Source organism: Cuculus canorus, chromosome 12 (assembly GCF_017976375.1).
Source record: "Cuculus canorus isolate bCucCan1 chromosome 12, bCucCan1.pri, whole genome shotgun sequence".
Taxonomy (NCBI): domain Eukaryota; kingdom Metazoa; phylum Chordata; class Aves; order Cuculiformes; family Cuculidae; genus Cuculus; species Cuculus canorus.
Genome location: NC_071412.1, coordinates 20,808,336 through 20,835,005, shown reverse-complemented (window position 1 = coordinate 20,835,005; position 26,670 = coordinate 20,808,336). Strand labels below are relative to the sequence as shown.

At 41.0% G+C, this 26,670-nt stretch overlaps 1 protein-coding gene across 12 annotated transcripts in view; it reads right to left on the bottom strand.

The window, feature by feature from the left end:
• Positions 1-26,670, bottom strand: part of TRPM1 (transient receptor potential cation channel subfamily M member 1) — a 93,791-nt gene that overhangs the window by 49,784 nt on the left and 17,337 nt on the right. The window contains exons 1-2 of one of the 12 annotated variants that reach the window (XM_054077226.1): positions 4,144-4,568; positions 331-457 (exon numbers count right to left, since the gene is read on the bottom strand). The exons of the other annotated variants lie outside the window; for them this stretch is intronic. Of the exons in view, the coding sequence (XP_053933201.1) occupies positions 331-333 (3 nt within the window). The 5' untranslated portion in view covers positions 334-457; positions 4,144-4,568. Of the gene's footprint in view, positions 1-330; positions 458-4,143; positions 4,569-26,670 lie in introns of those variants that run through there. 12 annotated transcript variants of the gene reach the window in all.

Genomic DNA, 26,670 nt, shown 5'->3' with positions numbered 1-26,670 from the left:
CAGAGCTCACAGCTGTGGAATAATACAAATTACTCTCACCAACATCTTGTTAAGATGTGGGTTGATTATTGTCACTTATGGAAACATTCAGCTGTAACCCTGTTCACGCCATCTTACCGACATTTCCTGGTAACCCCCCTTCAGCCTGCAGTCTGCACAAAAGGTGCTATCACCTGGGGAGTCAAACCTCAGCAGTGTTGCCCAATTATTTAATTAGACTGCTCTACAGAATTAAACCCGGATATTCATGCTAGATTTGAGAAGAAAGATGTTTGCTTTGATGAGATAGTGAGAGGAAGAAGCATTGTGGAAGTGGAATGAAATTCATACCATGAGTACGTGCGTGGCGGGTGCACGAGTCCATTTTCACCATGTAAACGAGTCCACAGACTTTTGTAAATGCCATGAGGGTAATCACATTCAGTCACTGTTACTTCAGAGAAAACAAATAAGAACTCTGCCCAATAAACAAATGGGAGAAAAGAGAAAAGGAATCCCTGTTACCCAGAACTTAAAAATTGATACTAGAAAGATTTGTATTTTGCGCTGCCTTTAAATGCAACATCCCGACTACGCTCTCCATCATGCTTCTTCCCTTTGAAGGAATAGTTTTTCCAAGTGCCCAAGTAATCAACCATTAAACTTTCTTTCAGGCGATTAGTTCTACCCAGAACAACTGTCCTCCCAGTAACAGTGTTCTTGCTCAGAGAAAAATACTCCAGACTATGGGATGAACATTAATGACCAATGTCATAGCCATTCATGAACTGGTAAGACTTTACTGAATAGTTGTTCATTACTAAGAAATACAGGGCATAAACCATAATGCTATTTTAAATCTGTGTTAGGTCACTAGGGAGCCAGAGCCATGAACAATGTTCCCAACTACAGAACACTGACAGACTGCAAATTTAAACCTAATTTCCAAAACCCTATTTTGCACGAGTTATATCAAAAATACAACTGATACCACTTTTAGCAATTATTAGAATACTAAGTACCACACGATATCCAATAGAAAGAGGTTGTCTTATCTCTGTTTGCTAATAAGCGTATCATCAAGAAGGAATTTATAACAGTTCTAAGACTCTTTCAAATAAAAGTTTATTTCTACAGACAATTCTTATTCTCACCTCACTGCATTTTTCATACAGTTCAATTTGAACCTGTGCTCTTGGAGCAACCTTGTCAGGGAACCATTTGCCCTGTGGTTGAGTCTCGCACACAACAGGCAGGACGGCAGCGTCAGTAAGCAGTGTTGTGTGGAAACCAGTAAGCAGTGCTGCGCTGCACAGAGAGCTGTAACGAGCTTTCATGCCTTCTCCATTATGCTTTGTGTTCCCAGGCTGCTGGTGAGACCTTGCACTGAAACAAGGGGAATAATTTTCTCTCCACATGCATTAACTTAGGGACACAGTCTGCAGAAGGAAGGAACAAGCTCCTTTTTTCAGAGACACAATTCTGCTGCATCTCTTTACACAGCTCTCGCTCTCCCAAAGGCTGAGAGATGTGAAAACCAGCTCTGGTCTCCACAGCACAGCAGACCTGGCTTGCTCTGAAATGGCTGATACACGCAGCTCCTGCACAGAGTCCACGGAGGCACATTAGTAAAGTGTGCTGGATGAGCTTGGACACCCTCCTGAGAGGCAGGCACAGCTGCTTGGGCACAGCTCAGCGCTAATCTAACTGTACTGCTACTGCAACTAAAATAAAGCAACTAAAGGACCACTTAGAGCATGCAGCAGGACAGCTTGGCTCAGTGCTTGCCTGCAGAGAACATACTTTGGGTAGTTTTGCAATGGAGAAAACGGTTTGTGTGCGTGGAATGCATGAAGAACCCACTGAGCAGGGTACACACCACACCTACTGCATTTTAAGGTAGCAAAAGCCATTCTGCAACACCTGAGCTCCACCCCTAACTGCAGCAAGTTTCCCAGGAAGAGATTCTCTAACAAATTTTAACAATAACGTATAATCTCCATTTTTACTTATTCCAGTCCTGTTATTAGCTCGCCAAATCTTCTTCTTGCCTGTAGGCCTTCTGTTTCAGATGCTAGCGAGATGGAGAACACAACTAATTATCTGTACTCAGCCTCTCCTTCCTGAGAACTGTTTTCTCCCTAAAACCTTCAGCCTCCAGAGAGACTCCATACAGCCAGTTTTACTCCAAACCTTAATGAGTGGCAGAGTTTTAACAAGCACAAATCCAGATGCCAGGATGGGAAGTGTTGAGCAACTTTATCTATGGTAGTGGAGTCATCCCTTTCTCAAGAGGCCCAACGTAGCAGAGCTGATGAGCAGGGAGAGGCAGCGAGCAGCCTCGAACACAACACTAGCCAAAGTACTCTGGGAATCACTAGTTTCTTCTATAAGAAAATTTGTTAATAATTCTTATTTGAAGACTGGATATACCGTGGTATCTAGCTCTGACAAGGCTCAGGAATGATTTTACACCCAGTAAAGTGATTTTTTTTTGCCAGGCATTAGTTAATACATAAACTTTAAAAGAATATGTCACCATCAGCTGCATTTTATACCCTGCTGCTTTCTATCTTTTTCAGCCAATTTAATTCCTGGGCTGCAGTGTTTGCACCAAATGATTGCTTATAATCTTTCAGAAATCATTATGAAAGCATTGGAACTCGAGGGTTAAATCACTTCCCAGAGACACTAAATTTATATGCCTTAAACACTGTATAGATACCTAGAAGTTGCCAACATTCATTGGGAACTTTCTGAAAACGTGAGCACTTCAGGGCTGAAATGATGACAAAGGAGGAGGGCAATGGGAGACTTCAAACAAGTTGAGAAATAAGTTGACAAATTTTCCAGAAAATCCTTTACTTCTTTTTTCATGGTATACAACACGCTGTTCTTCTCTAAAGAGAGAGAAGGCAGCATCTAGCTTCAACAGATGGTAGCACAATCCAGGAGACACAACCCTTGGGCAGCCTGAGCCAGTGGGAGGTGTCCCTGCCCGTGGCAGGGGTTGGAACTGGATGATCTTTAAGGTCCCTTCCAACCCAAATTATTCTATGATTCTTCGGAATGCTGTGCCTGTATTTGTATACCATATTGTTCACAGTTGTCAAATATAATGTATAACTCATTAATGTATTTGGCTGCAAAATGTCAGCTGCAGTCTACCATTTGAATTAAAATGATGCTGGGGAAAACATACGATAAATATTTCAGTTTATTGGATTTAAACCATTACCAAAAATTGGGAAGAAAAATTTCAAAGCCTGAATTAGGGGAGTTAAAGGAGACTTGGCCAGGCCAGAAGCTGTGTTCGTGGCTATCTTTGGCTCAACAGGCGAATGCAGGGATATGCCCTCCTGGAGCCAGTTCCTCTGAGATGTCCCTTCTCAAGACCCCATCTGCACTGCGGCAGAATGGGTACTAAGGACAGAAGAGTGAGTGGGAGCATCGTTCTTTGGAATTGTGATCTGAAGAGCTATGAGGGTAACAAAACGAAACTGAGCTTCCTTGGCTCGTCAAGCATTTGAAATACCGGTATGTGAATACTCAGGGATCGCACGGATCTTCCACAATACCTGACCTACCTTCGGACCTTCATAAGCGCATTTGGAAACAAACATGCGCAAAAAGAGGCTTGTTGCCAAAAGTGAACTCCAGAAAGTATTTTGAAAGTATTTTGGCTAATTTTGAAAACTGAAAACAACCCCAAAACAAAGCAAAGTCCCAACTTCCAGAAGAAAAAAAAAAAACCACCCAGACCTCCATCCCCATTTGCGGCAGAGGTATCTCTAAAGTAGCATTCAAAACACTGAAATATGTAAGATATGTTTTCATCTAATCTCTCTTTACCCACATTTCTACATCTCATTACAGTTATAACCAAACAATTTCCTAATTTTGAAATGTTTTGAGACACGTTTTTTGGACTTGTAAACTCATTTTTGTCTTCTTCAGGTTGCTCATCTTTCAAAACACCTGAGAAATCTAGGAAGAGGTCTAATCGGAATGCTGCCATTTCAACCGAGTTATCTTTCTTGAATCAATAGGTGACTATACAGCTCTCCAGTGCAAATTTCAATTACGCATATCGATGCTAAAAAAGGTAGCAATGCAGAACACAATTAGGAATCAAGAGAAAAATAATTTAAAATCATATCCTACCTGCTTGTCACTGGAAGGGTTTCACAGTTTGGAAAGATGAACTACATCTAGAGTAAATAAATTGCATTTAATTCTGAGCTTCTGTCCCATCTTTCCGTTTATTGTTCAGACTTCTCATTCATCTTTACTTTTAGGAGTTCCAGTCTCTCTGAAGTTCATGAGAATTCCCAAGGAGATGGGTTTCCACCACTTTAAGAAGAGAATCTCATATGATAAGCATGTGAGCAGCTTTTTTGTTCAAACCAATCTCATGACTCCCTTTGAAGGTAATCCTTTAGAAGTCTCATGACCCATCTCCCTGCCCAGAGGGTATTTTCATCTCATGGTGGAACAAGGCACAACAAATCTACTTAGATAGCGCCCAAATCTCCAATTTGTTAAACCTCCTTTCCTCTCTTCAAACAGTGGATGTACTTGCTGTAAAAATGCCGTCACTGCAGAAAGGCTAAAGCAGGAGCTGAAACTTTTAATTTGAAGTATGCCCTCCCTTCTGCTAAAATATCAACGTTATTTGCATAATTGAGACAATTGGACGTAATAGTCCTTTCAGGGGTCCTCATTAGATGTACAGCTCTACATTCTTTGAAAAGAAGAAAAAAGGAGGTCATACAGCATTAATTATATCTAATCCTTTTTAGAACAATTTGAAGTTGGGCAAAACGCTGTGCTAAAACAGCTCAAGTTGTAAATAAGCCATTCATTTTGTAACTTTACATTTCACATGCATTTTCGTAGCCTGTTGCTTTGGTCAATTTAGTTAATTCCCTTGCTGCAAAGGGTTTCTTTTGCATCTTCCCATACCTTAAAACTACCAGTAGCAAAGGACAGGGTATGTTACAGGTAGTTCTTTCTGCTCTGACTTTCCAGTATCTACTTTGCCTTGCTGTGCCGGGTGCCAGTGTAACACAATTGATAAGGGTGACATCTACCTGCACATCTAAGGCTCATACTACCCAGAGCGAAAGGCAGGCTAACTCCTCGCTTCTGCTGCACTGCGCTGTGCAGACCAGGAGCCTGCTGGACTCTCATCTTGGCTCACTGTTCCTGTACCTGATCTCCAAATACTGAACACACACACTTGCGATGGACAAAGAAACATTTTACAGACACCATTTCAACTTTTGTCTTGCCCTAAATGCCAAAGCATGCAGCTGAAACAGCTCTGTTTTGGAACCAGACCCGGCTCCTTCTAATGAGATACAGTTCCTGCCGACTTCATGGGAAGCAGCAAGGGAGTATGGACGAATTACACAGACCTGTGGAAAATTACAGTGTTAAAAAAATGCTGGACTTCACTTCTCTTTGAGGAAATGGCAAATTTTAAAGAAAGCAAGACACTAGTAAGAGAGCATGAAGTCAAAGAAAGTAAGCAACTAAGTCCATTGTGAGGCACAGCGTGCCATTAATAACAGAAATCTAGAGCATTCCTTCATTTAGGGAATTTTTTACTTGAAGCCTTCATTCAAAATTCAGTAAATTTAATGACAGACTTCCTATCAATGCATTCAACAGATGCAGAAATGGGGCATATCACAAGTGTTCTCCAGAGTTGCATAAATTTCTTTTCTGTGCTTTTAAAATCATGCTGCTAGTTCTGACCTCTGAAATCACTTCAAGCTTAAGTTCCAGTTACTGCAGAAGCTGATTGATATCCTGTTCAAACAAAGGGATTGTCTCAAAGCCACTAACCACCATTTCTGAAAGCCAAGAACAGAAACAGGCTGTACGATAAAGTTAACAGACGTTTATTTTTCCAGTGAAACCCAGTCTTCAGACCTAGTGGCCCTTATGGATGCCTCTTCTATCTGGAACACGGTGTGCTCTGTGAGCTAGAAAAAGTTGAGCTGTCAGACAAACTGCAAGAAGTATTATCAAAGATATATAAGCCAGAAAATCTATATAAGAAAAGTTATTTAGGCATTTAGCTCCCTTCTGAAAATGGAAGAGACGTGTCGCGTTGTATGTTTCTTTGTCTAGATTCTCTATAGCAACAGAAGTTAAAAAGGAATAAATTCCTTTTTGCTCATGAATGAGTTCGCCTTGGCCAGCCATTATGCGAGAACACAGACAGAATCTAAGGTACCTGCATGTGGCAGACAGGACACATTTTAAGAATCAATATAGAAAACATCACGCCTGTACGTTTTGTTCTTCCATTCGTTAGCTCACCCTGCAGTGACAGAAATGTGCACCTGAGGAAGTAAAGTATTTTTTAAAATCAAGAGTGAGTTTCGCTGAGCCATCCCTCAACAGCAGTTTGCTCGGTGTGCCAGCCTGCCCGCACCTCCCGTCTACAACCGCCACCGCCCTGGCACCTCCGGTCAAGCAACAAGACCGACGAAAGACAACCAAACCACGGGCATCTACCCAGAAGGAAAAAAATTGTAGCTGCTAAAGTGTGCACTTTAAGGTGACGGAGACCAAAACTCTGCATCTACAAGCAATCCCATTTCCCTCACTTGCTATTGCAAATAGACAGCAAGTTTTCAAAATTTTGAAAAACACATATTTCAGACTGGGCGTTTTAAAGCCAAAGCCTGTCAGGATGCACGCACTCTGGTTAGAATACTCTCGGTAGTAGTTCAGATAACATAAAATATTTTTGACATGTATATATGTATGCATACAATAATGTTAACATAATAATAATTGTATAATATAATAGGATTTAACTAGCATGTTCCAGGGGTGGGGAACAGCCTAGGAAAAGCAAGGGGCTGTATACAGACTGCGTGTAAAACAAATCTTAGCTAAGTTGGTGAAAAACCTAAGCAACATGCAGCTTCCAACAGCCTCCCGTCTGCTGTGCTTGTCTGCACTGCTTAGGACAGAATTCTGCACAGTAAGAGGAAGAAATCACTGGCGTTTAATTCCCAATATATAATTCTGTCAAGTTCAGCCAAAGTGCTCATTCAGAGTTCAAAGGAATAACACACATGAGTGAAAAAAAATTACATTCTCAGAGAAAACGCCAGTACACAAAAGATAGTTTTCATGGCTGCCTGCACTCGTACTATGGGAAGGCTCACAGCACTTGGAGTTTGTTTTGTGACATGGCTTGATATAAATGCACTGTGAAGGAAAGGGATGAAGATATGCATCTCTCTGCTGCCCTCACTGTGACTGTCTCAGAAAAAAATTCCCTTGGTTTCTGACAGTACGGATGCTTGCAGGGAGTAAATAGGAATGAAAAACTGATTAATTTGGTTTGATCCATTTAAAAAAACATCTTCCCATACAATACAGAGGCATTAGTCCATGCCAAAAAACCCTTTATTTACATCCTTCACTGTCAACACATGCCTTTATTATTCCTACCACCAAAATAAAATACTTTTTCTTCACTAATAGCAAACAACTTATTTATCTTCAGTAAGTAACAAGTTGTTATGGTTTTATTACAGCTGCTGCAAATCCAATATCTGGATAATCAGTGATATTTCTGAATGGATAAAACAAAACCTCAGTAAATAGAACTGTTTTCCAAGTAATAAGCTTTAGCTGGCGTGTTCGATAGCTCACTTACTGAATGCAGCTAACAGCAATTTCTTAACAAAAAGATAAAACAGACGACACCCTTCCCTGGTCTGATGCATTTGCTGGTTTCTCCAAAAGGTGTCCCTATTAATGAAATCAATGCAAAGACAGACAACGTATAATTTCTTTTCAGAAACTCTTCCCCTAATAAAAGCAAAGTAATTCACCTAGTATGAAGGAAATATTTTCCCCCTCCTTTCCTTCTCCTGCACTGTTTATGTGGCACTCTAAGACCTAACGAGCCATGTCATGCAGAGAGCAGTGCGTTCATAGCGCAAAAGTAAAATTTAGGAATAGCAAATGCGGGAGTTAACCTTTGAAATACCAAAGTGCATTTGAAAAAGATAAGATGCTTTAGATCCTTTCTGCAAAACTCTTTATGAAACTTTACATGAGTAGGACCTGAGCCAGACTACAGGCAAACCACCTGGGGAATATATTGTAATCTTCCTCACAGTCCATGATAGACCAAATCCAAATCTGGAATGTCCCAGTGAACTATAAATGTGAAAGCCAAAGAAACGAACAATAATTACATTGTGATATAATTAAGCAAAAGTAAGGAAACCAAAAAACCAGTACCAAAATCCCCTTGGGACACGAGATTCGACCTTTGAGAGGAACCGAATGTGACTACAAGCCAAGCCTGTTGTCATAACCAAGACAAAGAGCACCACAAAGAACAACGTGGTTTTTCAAAGCAGAATTAAACCTTGAAGTAGTGACTAGGATTGCAGAGAACGCAACACTACTGAACGACTGAAACTTGTGATGAGCATTAATAAAAATGTCACAGACACGGACGTCAGATTAGACGAGAAATGACGTGATAGCAATCTCCCAGAGAGGAGAAATAAGCTGGCTGAAATTCAGGGATGGACAGAGATGAAAGGCTGGATTGCTCCTGATGAGCTTCACACAAAAATGGAACAGAGTTATTTTTTCAGAACCATCCTAATAATACTGTACTGTAGCAGCAAAATTCATGACCATTCATTGCAATATTTTGATAGGCCACAAAGGACTGATCTAATGAAGCAGTAGCACGTATGGAAAGACAAAAGCAACCCTTGAGCTACAGGTGTCTTAAATATTCAAAAACTGAATCATTTTTAAAAGCGCGTGTCCTTAGAGATTCTGGCACAACCCACATCACCTGCTGCCACTACCAAATCTGTACGTAAATGGACTACATGAAAAACTCAAAGAAAAAACATTGGAAGAATATCTTGGTGTCCCAGGCTATGATCACAGTGAAAGACTGAATGGGTGAACGAGATTCAAAGCGTTTCTGGCTCCAGTTATTCTCCTTTTTGTCTGGAGACAGCAGTTAGCAGTTGGTCCAGATATACATCAGCTGAGCACAAGCGAAAGGCTTACACAAAATGATCCCATATGCTCAAACAAAGCTGAAGTCAGTGATAAAACACCCAAAGCAGAATGAGAGTCTCACCAAAAGCAACTAAATTTTTGCTTAGGAGTGACACTCAAGTCCTTTCTTCTTCTGAGCCCACGGTCTCTCTGCAGCACGGAATGTACTGCTGAGGTGGCTGTGGTACAGAGGAGGGAGGGCTGTCACTCACCTTGCTGCTGTGTGGGCTAAAGCAAAACACCGACTGCAGCTTCCAGAGCCCCAATACAACCTGAGCTCATAAAAGCCAAAATGAAACCCCAAAATGATCATAAGTCCTCTTAATACCAGTGAAGAACTACGTGGGCATTCTGGGTGTTGTTCAGCTAATAGAGACAACTCAAAAGCCTTCAAGTACGATCAATTAACGGTATAGGCAGTGAACAGAAGTGGTGACAAATGGCTTAGTTCCCAATCCGATTCCTATAAAGCAAGCTACATTTGTTGAAATGTGATAATCTCTGCATAAAATGGGTTTGGATGTACAATGGAATTATCTGCCTATTTTGAAGTACAGGCTATTATCCCAGCAAATTTATTATGACCTTAAGTAGGGTCTGATGAAACCACACAGTACAGCAGTAAAAACTATGTTCCCCTCACTGCCTCCTTCATAGAAATTCCCGACCTGCAGTCCACTGAAAGCACTCTGTTCCTGTAAAAACTATGTGCTTCTTATGCAGAGAATGAGTGCTTTTAGGTGGACAGGGCTGTGAAATAAATTTGATGTCTTCTTTCAGCTTTGATGTACTATGGCTGCTGTTCTTCTCTGGATGATATACGTGTGTAACTAAGTAAAATAACTGCTGCCTTTGCTGCCCAGGTTCACCTCTGAACTCGCCTGCAGCATTCCTCAGGAGCTCTCTCAAGCAGTTAAGATTTGAAAGACTATTTTTAAAGCAGAATAGAGGAAAATAGACACAGGTTTTGTTTTTTTGGGTTTTTTTTTGTAACCTGGTGCAAATGCAAGAAAGGCTGTTCCATCCTGTCAGAAATGTAAGGGAAAGGAATTATTTTTGGCAAGACTTCACCCACTGATAAGTGTTTTTGTATTTCAGTCAAGTGCCATAAGTACTCCTTCCTCATAGAAACGTTTTTAAACTCCACATCGCAGCAGCGGCAATTGCATATGTTTCACAATTCTCCCTCCCTCCCCACTTTTCTTTGTGTTTGAAGGGGCTTTGCACAGAAAAAACAGCAACGAACTGTGTTCTGTTTAAGCACAACTGACATCAAAGATAAGCCTTAACAAAGAAGAAAAAAGTGCTGATCACTCAGGGCAGCAACACATTAATATCACCCACGCCACCCCCTCCACGGGGGACCGAGCGCTTGAATTCCTCTCCTGTTTGGACTGCTCACATCCAGGTTTTAACACAAAGGCGTTTGTTTAACTCTTGATTCTGTAAATGCTCACTCACACGCTTAATTTCATAGCCATAAAGAGCCCCCCCTGATTTCATAGAATGGTTTGGGTTGGAAAGGACCTCAAAGCCCATCCAGTTCCAACCCCCTGCCATGGGCAGGGACACCTCCCACTGGACCAGGCTGCTCCAAGCCCCATCCAACCTGGCCTGGAACACCTCCAGGGATGGGACAGCCACAATTTATCTGGGCAACCTGGGCCAGGGTCTCACCACCCTCATAATAAAGAATTTCTTCCCAAAATCTAATCTAAATCTCCCCTCTTCCACTTTAAAACCATTATCCCTCATCCTATCCCTGCGCTCCCTGATCAAAATTCCCTCACCAGCTTTCCCGTAGGTCCCCTTTAAGTAAAAGGAGGCCTTTAAGTCTCCCTGGAGCCTTCTCTTCTCCAGGCTGAACAGCCCCAACTCTCTCAGCCTGTTCTCATATGAGAGGTGCTCCAGCCCTCAGATCATCTTTGTGGCCTCCTTTGGACTCACTCCAACAGGTCCACATCCTTCCTGTGCTGAGAACTCCAGAGCTGGATGCAGTGCTCCAAGTGGGGTCTCACCAGAGTGGAGTAGAGGAGCAGAATCATCTCCCTGGACCTGCTGGTCTCACTGCTTTTTTTTTGATATAGCCAAGATACAGTTTTCTTTCTGGACTGCAAGTGCCGGCTCATGTTGAGCTTCTCATCCACCAGCAACCCCAAGTCCTTTTCTTCAGAGTTCTTCTCAATCTATTCTCCACCCAGCCTGTGTTTATGCTTGGGATTGCCCCAGCCCAGGTGCAGGACCTTGCACTTGGCCTCGTTGAACCTCATGAGGTTCGCAGAGACCCTCCTCTTACACCTGTCAAAGCTGCTCTGGTGACACCCCTTCCCTCCAGTGTGTCAACAGTACTGTGCAGCTCAGTGTCATTGGCAAAGGTGCTGAGGGCGCCCTCAATCCAACTGACAATGTCTGTGACAAAGATGTTAAACAACACAGGGCCCAGTACCAAACCCTGCAGAACGCCACTTGTCACCAGTCTCCCCTTGGACATCAAGCTGTTAACCACAGCTCTCCAAGTGTGACCACCCAGCTGATTCCTTGCCACCATGTGGTCCACCCTTCAAATTTATGTCTCTTGAATTTAGATTCAAGAATGTCATGTGGGACAATGTCGAAGGCTTTGCATGAGTCCAGGTAGATGGTGTCAGTTGCTTTTTCCTTATCCATCAACGCTGTAACCCTCTCGCCGAAGGCCACCAAATTCATCAGACACAATCTGCCCGATTTCCACAAAACTACAGCACATAGAGAAAGCAGTTCAAACAAAGTCAATGGGACAATTCAGGGGCTTAAAGCTAAGGCTGCGTCTAACTGTGTACAGGATGAAGGATTTTAAGATGGCATAAACCACTGTTTTCTCCAATAAAGAGAATACTCCGTGCTTCACTTGCAATATTCATCCGAATCCTTTAATGCACAAACATGGGTTTATACTGGCTTTATACTGTAAACAGCCATTTATCTGCTCATAAAATGTTATCACTCCTAAGCCAAGGAGCTTCTAGGTGTTCTGAAATCATGCAACATTGGAACAGAAATCTACTGTCATCAGTGCAGGCCTTGCTGGTCAATACATGGGTTAAAACCACAGCGAGTTGCTGAAACAGTACAAGGCTCTGCAGCTTTCAGCTTTGTCAAGCACATTATGTTCCCTCCAGTAATTAAAACAGAGATGCCAGCAAGCAGCAAATACTCTTGTTAGACAGATTCTGAAGTTAATAATTCTTCTAAGAATTACTTAGGGGGCAGGGGAAATCTCTAAATCTCATTTGGTTTCAGTAATCTTCAGCTGTACAACCGCTAAAAAAGAATTTAGGAATTTTCTCCTTAGTGTATTTAGTTTTAAGTTTTTATGCAAATATTTTCTCTGCCTATGAGTGTGGTAGTGGCTGAAAAAAATGTGCTTCCAAATAAACGCTCAATTTCATTAAATGCCATAAGACAAATGTGAATAATTCAACCTTTAAGCTTGCATTTCCAACCTTCTCCTCAGACTAGCACCTAGGTAAAAGAAACACAGGGGTTATGATACCATTATTTCATCTTGAAAAGTCATAGAGTTTGCAGATCAGTGTGGAAATGGATACAGATGGTCTCTCTTTCTATTCAAGATATTATTTTCAAGTTCTCTTTGACAGAGGAAAATGTGTTTCAAATACGGTAGCCTCCAGCTTTATTACTCCCTTCTAGGAAAGACTGTGATTCTATTCAGATAGTTCTTCAGGTAAAACATTCAATTTATATGAAAAGAAACTCAGAGAATCCCCATGTATAAGGTATTTATCTTATTGCCTTAAAAGATATATATTGAATTGCTTAGTACACTAATACAGCTCTAATTTTGGGATGCCCATTTACTAACTTAATTTGATATTGAACAAATATATTTTTATACACATATCTGCAATATATATATTAAAATAATAAATACATAAATGCAATAAATGCAATTGTTTTCAGTGGAAGACTAACTAGATGGTTTAGTTGTTTCTTTTAGCACAAGAAAAAAAAGAAGCGAGTTCAAAGGACACATTTTCCTCTCCATCTTCCCAGTCACTCTACTGACACACTCCTCACAAGACTTCTTTTCTGACTTGCCTAGCGTGTGAGGGAAGTTCATTAAACACAGAACAGAGTTTTAGAGTAAAGCAGAATTCCTGACATTTAAAATATATTTAGAAGTGTTTAATGAAACTCTGTAATAGGAGTTATATAGGACGACTCGATCATATCTCTGTGCCTTTTTCCATGTTGTCTCTTACAATTTCATCTGAAGAGAGTGTAAGACATTCCCTACAACAGACCTGGTACCCTCTTTGATCTGATGTGAGGATGTGGAGCACCAAATATACACTCAGAACCACTGATCTGAGCTTCCGATCATGCACTGCTATCGAGATTGAGAGCGTGGAAAGGCTGAGACAGACTTTTTCCCCCATTTCTAAAGCACAAAACGAAATATAGAAATAGAGATCTAATATCTATGAATTAAAGTATATGTGTAATATATTATACACATCTATTAAAAACAGAGAAATCCTCTGGTAATCTGGCTTTAGCAATCACATCTATGCCTTTTTCCTGTGGTAGACCAAAATCTGGGGCATTATCTCCTTTCCAAAACCTGTTCTGTAATAATCCTTGTGGAACGCAGAGTATCAGCCTTCTTAGCCTGCCTTTTAAGAGCGAATGTTTCTCATATTTCACCAAAGCTATACGACAACAAGTTATACTTACAGAACTGCAGCGCTCTCGCTAATCAAGTTATTTGGAGTGTGTTTCTCTGTGATAACCATATTCTTTGGCTGGAACTTGTCTTAGATGGCTTGCTTGCATGCTTTCCCTTGTATTTGGAAGCCTGTGGGTGCACTCTTGCTTGGACCTTATACTGACCGGTTTTCATTAATGTGTGGCAATATTTATGTAAGAGCTCTCTTAGCTTATAGCTGTGTAAAAACAAGACGAATTCATAGTGTCACGCTATATATCTCACTGCATTTTATCTCGGTGTCCCCTGAAGCGCTTGCCACTGTTTTCCTAGCTTGTCTGGTATTGACTGTGGTTTGAGAGAGAGAGCCTGGAGTCTCTTCTTGAATCCTCTCCCATCCCCAATTGTCCTAGTTCTGAAAAATCATGAAACTATGCACTCTTTTTCTTCTGGAATGTGCTCCTGAACAGTCCAGAAAAGTGCTAAATCCTTGTGGAGGGCCATCTGGCCACACTGGGGAGTTTAAGATGGGTACAAATGAAGGCAGAGAGATACTGACAAGTCTTAGTGTTCACAGCAGAGCCATCATCAGCAACTCTATGGTTAGGCAGAATCAAAGCTTTCCTTATCAGCATTATTTGCAATAACTACAGTTTTTATTTATGTCACTATTTGGCTTGACACAGAAGATACTCAGAGACAAGTATTAAAAAACAGAAACCAAAATCCTATCGTATAGATACTGCAAAGATTGCATTCTAATCATTAATCAACACATACTCTTGTCTCTTCCTTTCTGCTCAGCACAGAGTGGCCTGCCTGTTGCTGTGATTCATAAAGGTATTGACGACGTAGTATTGACTGCACAGATTACTTTGGCTTCCTCCTTGCGTCGTGTATACGTCTCTGTACTACATTTATTGCTTTGTTCACAAATCTGATAGAGGCACCGATATCAATGATATAGATAAAAGATACAAAACGCCTTTTCAGGGAGTGGCAGAAAGCATCAGTGTGCTCACTTCATTGGCTTTGCAGGCTGGAAGTTCCCATGAAAGATTAGATAAGATGATTTACGCCTTTCAGTCGTAAAGCTCAAGCTAAGCTGGGTGCTCTCGGGATGTGTTCTCAGCACTGTTCGACTTTGCTGAATGTGCAGTTCCATGAAACTCATTACTACAGAATTACAGCTCACTGGCACAAAGCATTAGCGCGAGGTTTTACTTTCACCCTCCCCGGCAGTCATTCAAGAAGGGCAGAGCGGAAAGAAAACACCGTTCTAGAACAAGTGCTCTATAGGAACTAGACACATTATTTAAAATACCGCCAGCAATCTTGATTTTATTTTATCACAATGCCATTTCAGACCTACCAGTGACAAAGCTGTGCACAGCCGCGTGGGAACGTTTTGTCAGGGAAAAGACCAATATGCAGGACTTTGCTTATTTTTTTGAACAAGCAAGCAACACACTTGATTTATGGCCACAGGCTAGATGAGACCTTCAAAAAGGAAAGAATCAATGCTTTCAAGCACTGAAATGCAAGACCAAATACAACAGAAGCAGAATGCAAAGCTACAAGCAGGAGCTGATGAAAACACATTGTAATTCAACACGCTCTGGCACACAGCTAAATTGCAGAGACCAAACGCCTCCTTCACTTTTCCAGCACAGAAATGTGGGATTTGTAGCATTTCTCTTCAGTCTTTTCTTGTGAATAGCTTTAAGTATCTAAGCTATTATGTGCTTCTCCAACAAAGAGCTGTGGTGTGTCAGAAACAGCAGTAGTGTAAAAATGTCACTTGAGAACTTCTTGAAAATAAACGCATATTCTTTTCACTGTAAATGAATCCAAACAGGAGCCAAGACTCAAACAAGTCACTTAAGCACTGTACTGAAATGTTCATGGAGCGTACACACCTACAGAGAGAACCTCGTCTAGATCACCTCGTCATACACTTACTAGATATCTTAGCAGTTACTTGCTAGCAGTTACTGGCATTTTTCATCATCCGTGCAATCTGTTTATTGCTTTTAAGTGCAAAAATGGTCATTCATACAAGTACTCATCTTTGTCCTTCAGAGAACAGAGAACGCTGATAACAATGCAGCAGAAACTGCTAACGTGCTCAGTGCTGCAGCCGTGGGCTGCGTTTATGGACAAGGAGCAATAACCATCTCAGTAGCTTAAAGAGAGCCCATTGTCAACTGCACGGACTCCATAGTAAAACTGACGTTAGGCTTCCTTTAGTGTTGCTAACAGAGATCCCAGCTGGCGGAGAAACCCAGCCAGGGAGCCCATGATCCTGCCAGCACCAGCACGGACTGAACAGAATGAAACTATGACCAGGGAATTCTAAAATGGATCAGGGTGCTTCTAGAAGCTTCTACTACTACCTGTAACAACAGTACCATGAATGAAAAACATGGAAATAAAGATGATGTGCTTGCACACTTTGATGGCTGAAGTGCAGTCCCTCGCTGACAGGTTGTGGTTGCTTGTATTCTGCAGTCCTGGTTTTTACATGGGGAGCAAACACTTAATCCTTTAAGCATTGACTAATGCTGTGATGAAACTAGGCAGAACTAACAGACACAGAAGGCTGAAATAGAAGTAACTGAACTTGAAGATGTGCTATGAAATAAAAATCCTTCCCTAAATTAATTATTACAAATTTCTGGTTCATAGAGAAATCAAACCGATTTTAAGGAGATGTGGGACGTTCCTTTTGATGGAAAAAGTAGTATCTCCTTCCCCTCAAGTTTACAGACATGCAGAGCTTTTAAAACTATCACTCACCCCCCACTATTCAGTGGGAGATACAAAAGATTCACAGTTTCTAAACCCAAGACTGATTTAACAGATTCTATGTGGATTTAAAAGCCTAGATGCAAGCACTCATTTTGAAAAACGTTGGTGTTAGAAGTTTTAAATCATTAAAAGCATAACCTAGCAATATAGTTATATTCATCCAGGATAAGAAGAAATAACAGGCAATTGTAGCAATTTATGTATCAGAATGAATTTGTATCTACCACACACATAAAAAGTGAGTGAACTGAAAAGGATTTCTAAAGTTGCAAGGAAAAATAAAGCCATAAATATATACCTCTAATTTAATCTTCTACCTTGAACTCTCCCCCTGTGGAGAGAAAGGGGATTTGGTGTGTGCCAAACAGCAGGCCTTGCAGGGTTCAGCTTTAACGGCCCGGCCAGAGGACAAGTTGGAGAGTTTATCCTGGTTGGTGCCATCTCTGCCAGAGGGGAAGGTGCATCAGCTTGTAACCGTGGGAAGCAGTGAAAAAACCACACCAAACCCAACTGCACAACAAAACCTCAAACACTTAGAAGTTATACTGCAAGATGCTCAGATACTCTGGTAGCTCAGAGTTTTCTATATGATGGTAGAAATATTAAACTTTCTAGTCTGCAACTTTAAATGAAAGGAGGATATGGAACTCAGGTCCTGAACTGGAGTAAAAATTACTCTGGTCACTGCCAGAGTAGGGGTGGAACTGAAGAAAGCTTTATTAGCCAGAAGTCTCATGAGTTCTACATTTGAAGAATCTTTATGCAAAGGTTATTGGCATTTTAAACTGGTAGCATAAAAACCCAGCTTCACTCGCTACTGACTCAGACTCCTGAGACGGGAACATTTTTTACTTGTTAAACTAAACTAAAATAAGAACATTTCTTTAAATCCCCTTTCTGGTAAAGGGTCATTTGAGCAACGCCTGTTTGCTCAGTGTCATCAACATAGTTTGGTGAAAGATGAAGTTTGCTACTGAACAAGAACAAATCCCCAAAAAGGGGGAGAAAGAGAGGTAGGATTTATTTAGAGAAGGACATTAGAAATGAAAAAAAAAAAAAAAAGTGTGCTGAAGCCACTTGGCACGTAAAACATACCAGCTGTACTTCACTAATCCCTGGCTGATCCTTGGAAAGAATCACAAATCCACTCAACCAGCAGGCTGAGTGCCATTTTATTGGCAAGAATTGAGAACAAAATGGAATCAAATACATGCTCACAATACTGGCTATTAAAAATTTTGCTTAGGTCTGACAAAGTATGTATGTATTAAGGACTCTCTGCTTAATTCAGCCACAGAAAATGAAAAAGTGAAAACAGAAAAACTAAATGTAGGAATTATCTAGAAAACCATTTCATTATTGTGGCTTCATCGCTGCAAGACAGAATTCAGAACCCACTGAGTTGGCCCCAAGTGCTGCACTTTGGAACTGTTTCAATGAGAGCCAAGAATTGAACATGCCACTATGAAATACCCACATGTATTTCTTTCTGCTCATGGCCGAAGCACGCTGCCAGAGTAAACATGGAATAATCTGTACAGTCAATATCTGTGCTCCGAGAGCTACAGGACACCACTGATACCTGTTTTAGCAGGTGTGGCATTTTTCTGCTGTGGGGAGGTCAAGTTTGTCCTTTTCTTACAGCAGTATTTACTGCCTGCAGAAGCTGTCAAATCTACACATTTTCAACTCCCAACAACTTTCTCACATCTCTCGGTCAGAATTATACTGTATTCCACAGCTTCATGCATTTAGTGTAGCTTTTGTACCCGCTCAGTGCAAATTTGGCAAACAAACCAGTCAAATGACTAACCCCATCATCAGTTGGTTTGCTATTGGGCCTTTATATTAAAGACATCTCAATTGTCAAAGCAAGTTTTGTGTTATAAATTATATAAGTTGGAAAAAAAATACAGATATATCTAAACAGAGCAATCTTCAGCTGGTTCAGAGTTATAATAGATAATATTATAGAAGACCCATTTATCTCATATTTATGATCCTGTGATCAATACATGAGCATTTCTCAGGGACGTGGAGGGGAGGGAGAGAGGAATGAGAAAAGAGGTAACACAACCTTCGTTTCAAGGTTCCTCATCCACAGTCATGATAAAATAGCTCTATGATGACCGCCAGATTAAAAATTAATTGCTGTGGTAATTTAAAGGTATGTCTTATTTCATAATTAACACATGAGGATTCAATTGGACTATTTGCTGAATTCTTATTAAAAAGGTATATTCAGAAAAAGATCCGTGATCTTCATTGTATTATTAAGGGGGAGCAGAGGGATTTTATTGTATCTTGGTGAAAGAACTCTTCTTGTCATATCTGCCTTGTGCAACAATTGGTCCTTATTTTGACTCACTACTAGGGAAAATAAGAATTTTAGTGCAAGATCCGTCGTGAGGTCCTTTCCATGTAGCATAGCTCTATCTAGCGGTTGATTAATCCAAATGCATCTGGCTAAATCACAAACCTGATGAAGGCCAGGAAGGTCTTAGGAAGGCAACACTTTCTTACTCTGATCTACTGTCATCCAGCTTTCATGAGTCAGGAAGTACACCAGGAAAGCTAAATCCTATCTTTACATACACGGATGAGCGTGATTCCATGGAGAGCTCTCCCTGTAATGAACAGTTTTTCCAACACAGTTTGCAGGAACAAACCTGCTACACATTCCAGTGAAGCAAAATTAAAATAGCAACGCAAAAGCACTGCATTCAGTGAAAATGAGTTATCTGTGCTGCATGTAGCCAACACCAAAATATAATGTGGGATTTTAAACACTGTGTAAGGTTAAGCCCACAAAATAGTTCTATGAAATTATTTTGAATGCTGCATAACTTTTTTCTAGAAAGCCTGGAAATCACCTCTCCTTTAGAATGATGAGAATGTATGAACTGTCGATACTCCTGACACTGGGATTAGGTAATTGTGATCACTGAAAGCTTCAACTGTAAACAGCCTCATTCCAGCTACATCTTTACATATAGTTCCAGAGAGTAACTTGAACATAGCTTCATTATTTTGAGCACAGGAATTAAAGTGGTTTGCAGCCCAGTTTTCATGTCCTTACCAACTCACGTTTTGTCTAGCATTTCTGCAATGATGACGCAAGTGACACAGAAAAGTTTTACCACCTATACTTTCATTGTGAATTACTCTAAATTGACTTGTCTTCTAGAAAAGCAGTAAAATGCAGTTGATGTGTTGTGTGCCTATGCTTAGGAAAAAAAAAAGCACTTATCTGTTTCAACACTTTGAAGAGCAGCAATGGAGAGTTTCATACTGATATGTATAAACTAGTGAATACATAACATTAGCAGAAAATTCTACTTAGCATCATGACAACTATTTGAAAATCAAAGTGAATTGATTTAACCAAGCTAAATACATTCTCCAGTCTTCATTCCATTAAAATTTCACAGCTTCTGTTCTCCTTTCAGAGACAAAAATCAAGATGACAGCCAGATTAACTGACTTGCCCTTGTTCTTGATTCAAGTGTAGTTTGCTAACAAACTAGGCCCGTAAGATTAACAGAGGTCAGTGTGGACCATATTGTATCATTTTCTACAGAATAAAGTACATAACTGCTCAGCTTTCTAAATGTGCAGTCAGGTGCCTGAACACAAGCTCCCAGCATCCATTCAGATGCAGGGTGTATCGAAGGTATCCTCCCAGGACTCGTGTCCCACAAGCCTAGGATCCCGCAGGCTCTGATGAAGGCCTTCTTAGCACCTAGAGGCCAGAGGGGATGGGAAAGGGCATTAACTGCTTAAGCTCAGGTATCTCGGTGGTGCCCTTGTGCACTCCTAATAATAATGCTCGGTGACGGAAAATAAAGATAACAAGGCTCTCCCTCAGTGTAATTCCAGAACACCATAATTTAAATGAAAAACATTCACAAATCCTACTGGGTGATACAAGTATGTGAATGGCAGAAAGGTCAGAGACTGCACTAGCATTTTTATTTATTCCAGCTACTACAGCTTTATCAACAGCAAAATTTCAATACCATAGGATTTTTTTATAGGGGAAACAAGTAATGATTAAAATTAACTAGGCCATAGACCGGAGATGGGCACTAATGAAGAATGTATAGGACTGGCCATTTTTAACCAGCCAGCTATTTCCCTTCCCATTATTTCCTGCCTATGATACACAACCGCCACAGCAATCCAGAGCTCCTGGCAGACTGCTGCCCCCCTGGTGCTCCTTCTCAGGCTGTCTCTCAGCATGGGCTGATATTTCCAAAGGCCCAAATAGCTCAGGACCCACATTCCCTTAAGGCTAAATCTCCATTCAGAGCCTGCTTCAGCTGCTCACATCCCTCAGTAGCCAAGCAGAGGAGGAGGGCTAAGACAAAGTGCCGAGACGCAGAGATAAGGCGTTCAGAGCCACAGGGATCATTGTTAGGGGCGGGGAGGGGAGGCAAACCAAAACGATACTGTCAGATGAGATTAGAGATTACAGAGCCTGGCCACCCCAGTGTCCTACAAGGATCCTCTTTCTCCCAGCCTTCTGGTTGTCCAGAAGCAACATGCTGTACATGCAGCAACTTGTTAACAGCAGAGCTACCATTAAAACAGAATAAAAAGTAGTGTTACTTGATGCCAAGATCCTTCTGAGAAAGTGGAGGCATTTATCTGGTAGATAAACCATTCTGAAGACAGAAGGCGGATGTGAAAGTTTGGGATTCCCTAGGATGAAAGACATTGCTAAATACCCAGACTTACTAGTGTTTGGTGAAGGCATGACATCAGGTCAGCGTTTCAACACTCAGAGCTAATAACTTAGGAAACACACCAATTTTTCACTTTTGAAGCCCTCTGTTCAAGCTTAGGCCTGACAAATACAAACAAAGACATGTGATGCATTTCTGGGAATGAGAAGAATAAGGATTTTGTAAGGAAGGCTCAACAAAATTGTGAAGTGAAATTAGAACCACATACCAAAACCAGGATCAAAATTCAACAGCAAAATTAAAAGAGTCTCAACTTCGGATACTCAGTATCAGGTTAAAGAAACCTTACCCAAACAAAAAAGACAGTTTTCCAGAACCAATGAGCTCAAGCTGGCCTCCATGCCTTCACACGACTTGCGGCTAAGCCGTAGAACTCCTGGGTGAAGGGTGCTGTGGAGTCTAAGAGGCAACATCATTTCACACAAACCCCTTCCAATACTGCCTCTGGTCCAGACAATCCCAACCTTAAGTATCCCTGGACAGGAATAAACTCCGAGGGAGAATAACTACATCTTCCCCTCGTTCCTACAGCGCTCTCCCTAGGCTGTGCTGTTACAGCACTGGGTGACACAGATTTCTGGGCTGACCCAGCTCTGCTGGTCTTATATTCTCCTGCCTGGACGCTGAATTTAATAGGACATTAAATGGAAAAAGCTTGTCAGCTCATGAGCAGTATGCCCCATTCCTACCTGGATTTTCAATCTTCAGTTTTATGAGCAAATTCATCTCCATAACTGAAAAAATATTTGGGGGACTCAAGCTTTAATGAAACTCAGGTAAAATATTAAGTGATTAAGATGCAATTTCAAAACAGCACCCCCAGGGCTATGAGCACTGATCCAGCTAATCACATGCTGATTAAATCTTTTTAAAAGCTTTGGAATTTACCCTCTGCTCTTCAGTTCCAAACCAACAAAGATTTTGCTTTTGTAAAAATATAAAATAATAATCTCTCAACAATGAAATAATAAACTCTCAACAATGCAGAGCTGGACAAAGATATTTGCTACTTAACATGAACACCAAGACAGAAACCTAATGCATTCCTCTTCACCTGTTAATCTCTGCAAAACACATTAATAAATAAACCAACATAGAAGTTAATGATTTACTGCTGGATTGTATTAGGAATAGTCTTGGACACTGTGTATCAGAAATAAGAGAGGAGAAATAAATGTCCTGTGACAGAAAAATTGGGAAAGAGGGAAATCAAAATCAACTAGGAAATCTGTAAATAGAAAAAACATTTAAATGTCTTTTCTGTTAAAAAAATTACAAACAGTACATTTAGTAGAGCTTAGTAACCACTGCTTGCTTTCCACTGGTAGAGGCTTAAGCCATTCAGCTATTAATCACATGAAAGCAGATATTAAGGAATATTAATCCATACCAGCTGTTATATCTTTTACTATGCTATTATTAGAGATTAATCTTTATAGAACAAGGCTGCCTTTCCATGCCATTTCCAAGAGGACATCATACAAGCTGATATTGGTTTACAATTCATCTTCATAAAGGCACTGAAGAAAGCAGAGGATGACGACAACACGGTGAAATTACATTCATTGTCATCCTTCAAATCTAAGTCATTTATGTTCAGAAGAGAAAGTGTCACTGTAATCAGTTGATTAGTTATTTTTTATTGTGACTGTAAAAAAAATGCGTATAACCTGCTGTTTACATCAAAAGAAAAAGAACACTCTTTCAGTCATACAGTGTCCTCTTATAGAAAGGCCAAGGCCATGTAATTTCCTATCTTCAGTAGCAGAGAACGCATCCAGCTAAAAGCACCTCATAAGATACGGTTGATGGAGCCTTAATGAGGAGCGTTTCAGATTGCAACAGAATTTTAACCAAACAGAATCACCACTGAGCACCGTATTTTCCAATGAAGTATAACAACCCTGCTAGGTGGGCCAGGTTTTAGAGGAGCAGTTGCTTTTACTGTTGGATACACTTCATAGACAACTGCCCTTGCAGACTAAAGAAACACCTGTCAGATCTCAAGTTGGTGGAATACTACTAAAATCACAAAAAGGATCATGCTGTTCCAGGAAAGTAAAATTACTGGCAGAAAAGGCCAGCATTATTTATTAAAGATTATGTGATTACCATTAAAAATAAGCTTCTAATCAGTTTCTTGACTTTTTGGATGAGACTGTATCAGCTGCATGAGGGATATCAGTTGTCACAGTTACAGAAAATCTACATTCTCCGTACCCGCAGTCTCCTAGTTCTGTTAAATGCAAAATTCTTCTCTAATTATGTTGCAATTCTTCATCAGCGTACATTTGGTTTTCACCCAGCTGGACCTTAGATTGATTACCCGTGGATTAATTTCATAACAGAGGCAAAACGATGAGGAAGAAGCTCTTTAGCCTATGGCAGTATGATTCACTGTTCTCCCACTCCTTCTTGCAACTCACACACGCACGTCCTCAGCAGCCACTGTCCTTTCACTCTCTACAGAAGTCCTTCAGTGGCTTCCTTTGCTGAGGCTGCCCACATTCTGCCCATCACCTGTCCCCTCCACAGCACTGCCTGAACCTGCCTCTGCCTTTGACAATCTGGCATGTACAACTGTCTTTCACAGTCTCTGCTACTTGTCTTTAATCCTCTCCATCTTCATCTTTATCTTCACCTGCTGATGAACCAGCTGGAATTTATATGATATTGGTTTTGCCTTTTCCTCTCCTCCCAAATAAGTGCACTATAATTCTGCTATTTCACTCTTCCTTTGTCCCACTTCTGAGGACAAACGAGCTTTCTCATTCCACCCTGCTAATGCCTGTCTAGGGCACTTCTCCCGTCTCCAAACTGGATACGTGGCCAACCCTACAATGACACTGCCACTGCTTTATGCCAATAATTTACCTGCTAATAACTGGCAGAAGTACAGGGCAGACAGAGGTGTTCACAAGACAAAAGATAATGTACACATTAGGAGGTAAAACTGGTGTCTAAATGTAAGCCTTAAAGCAGTTTATCTCATTGCTTGCTTGTAATCTAAACTGGGTTTTTTTAACCTTGTTTCTCTCCTCCCCTCCACCCCGAGCTAGCTCTGAAATCATAAAGGATAAAATATGAGAACAATCAGCCATTTTTACAGTTAATTAGGAGTCAGAAAGTTAGCCAGTTTTATAACAGATATGAATCTATGTAATATCCTTCCCTTCAGCCTTTACACAGCTCTGTCACTCAGCTGTGAAGGCCGTTGCAGTGAACCATTACCCGATACACACCGTGAATGAGCTTCAACCATCCTCAATTAGGGTTCTTTTTAATCCACGTATCAGCAAATGACTTTGAAAAACATCTCTTCTTGAGTAACCCAAATCTGTTTCAAATTTTGGACAGTATTTCCTCAATTGTCCTGAAATCTTGGAAAAGCTATAAGAATAGGAGTAAAACGTGCCCTTGCACCTTCTCGGCTCGCAGAAGTCTGCTGTTTTGCAAGCTGCATTCTAGGAATGAATGGCTTTCCTCTACTTGCTTTTTGCTGATGATTGGTGATGTTCCCTTTTGCTGCTTGTCTGCCTCTCATGTATTTTTCCAGTCCTTTGGATAGCCAAGGTTTGGCTTATTTTTCATTTTTCAAAGTGAGTTTCTTCATTGCAGGCATCTCCATCAAGAGAAAATTGCCGTCTGAGGAGGGTACATGTGATTAACCCCTACGTGACAGATTAGTTAATTGGAGGCTGGCAGGGGGAGATATGTGTTTGGGGAACACTAAATCAATTTTGGGGGGGTGGGGGGAAGTGAATTTTAACTAGCTCCATTTTTCCTAATTTTCAAGTAAAGGGGTGATCATTTGGAGCACCGTACAACTTACAGTCATATTGTGTATGTCTCCCGCTACTGTAAAATCCTCATCTGCCTCAGAAGCACTCTTCTACAACTACTTGTTGCCCTCTATGTTTGAAAATCAGATAAAGCATCACAGAACCCATGAGCATTTGCTGCAGTCTTTAACAGGCAGTCATCCTTCACAGGTCCCTTCGATAAAACTACATTCAAAATGAAAGTTGCTCAACGCTTTCTGCTCTGATTTTTCTTCTACGCAGAACTGCGTAAGGCTTGAGTGGAGCGATGCTGGTGAACAGGAACTGGCAAGAGGTGCAGCACGAACCAAGCACCCACAGCAGATGGTTTTGTATGGGACTAGGAGTGATTTGTGCTGAGAAACAGGCAGTGAAGCACAGTTATGAAAGACAGATGCACACGAATCCTACAGTTGCCAGGAGTGAATATGAACAGCTGGACAGAATAGCATCAAATTCCTGAAGTTAAAAACATTATTCTGTGATTCACAAGGTGACTCTGACATGGAAGAATTTCATTTTCTCCACATCTGCTGCAGTGCCAGTTGTGGCTCCACCATTATCACAGGCCCAAATCAAGCATTAGGGAGCATTTTATATATATCAGCCCTTAAAACCAAAGGCTCTGCTCATGTCCAGTATGAAAAAGCACAGTTCTCCTGCTGTTCCCTTTATCAGCTTCATCTTTTTCTAACACTAACAAATCTTGGTACTAAATCCATACTGATATGGTCAACACAAGAGTACAGAGCTGCTTCCTATTACCCCTGCAGTCATAAGCTGCAAACCTACATTGGCTCAGCAGTTTTATCTGTACAAAACCCCTCCTCCCTCCTGGATCTAGATTCCCGTAACAGGTTACTAAGATGCTGCATTTCAGAGCAACAGCTCTGCATATGTGATTCGTATGCTGTTCACATTAAAAAAGGGGATGAAAGGTGTTAGGTCTGTACACAAGCATCATGTGCTGGACACAGCCCAAGCCTACCATGACACTTGCAACTCCTAATACGTGCAGTTATCTTGCTGGACAGCCTGCACGTGCTGTAAGTTGTGGGGTTTATGCAGCATTTGCCCAGACATACAGATGTTTATGAGATATACGCACGTTCCTTAAAAGTAACAGCTATCATCAGTTTTTAAAATTTCCCAAACATTTGAGCTCACGCGCAGAAAAGCTCCCACAAAACTCATGACATTCTCATTGCTAGAAGCCATCATGACATTAGAGATGTACACAGGCAGCATTTCGGTTAGTGGTACACAAGGCTTTAACAGCTATACAGTCTCTGATTCCATGCTTCCACCCTATCTTGAGCAGTGAGCTTCTGTGCCTCTGTGATAACCTTTCCTTCATGCTACGGATCACATATTATTCACCGTATGCACATACCATCTGCTCCTCTTGGATGTCTGCAGTGCTTTGACTTCTAGAGAGAGGGGGCTCAGCACGATGCTGCGCGCCTCGCTCTGCTGGGTGACTCATACCTGCAGAATATAGACTCAACTCCTTATGAACAATTCCTGACAA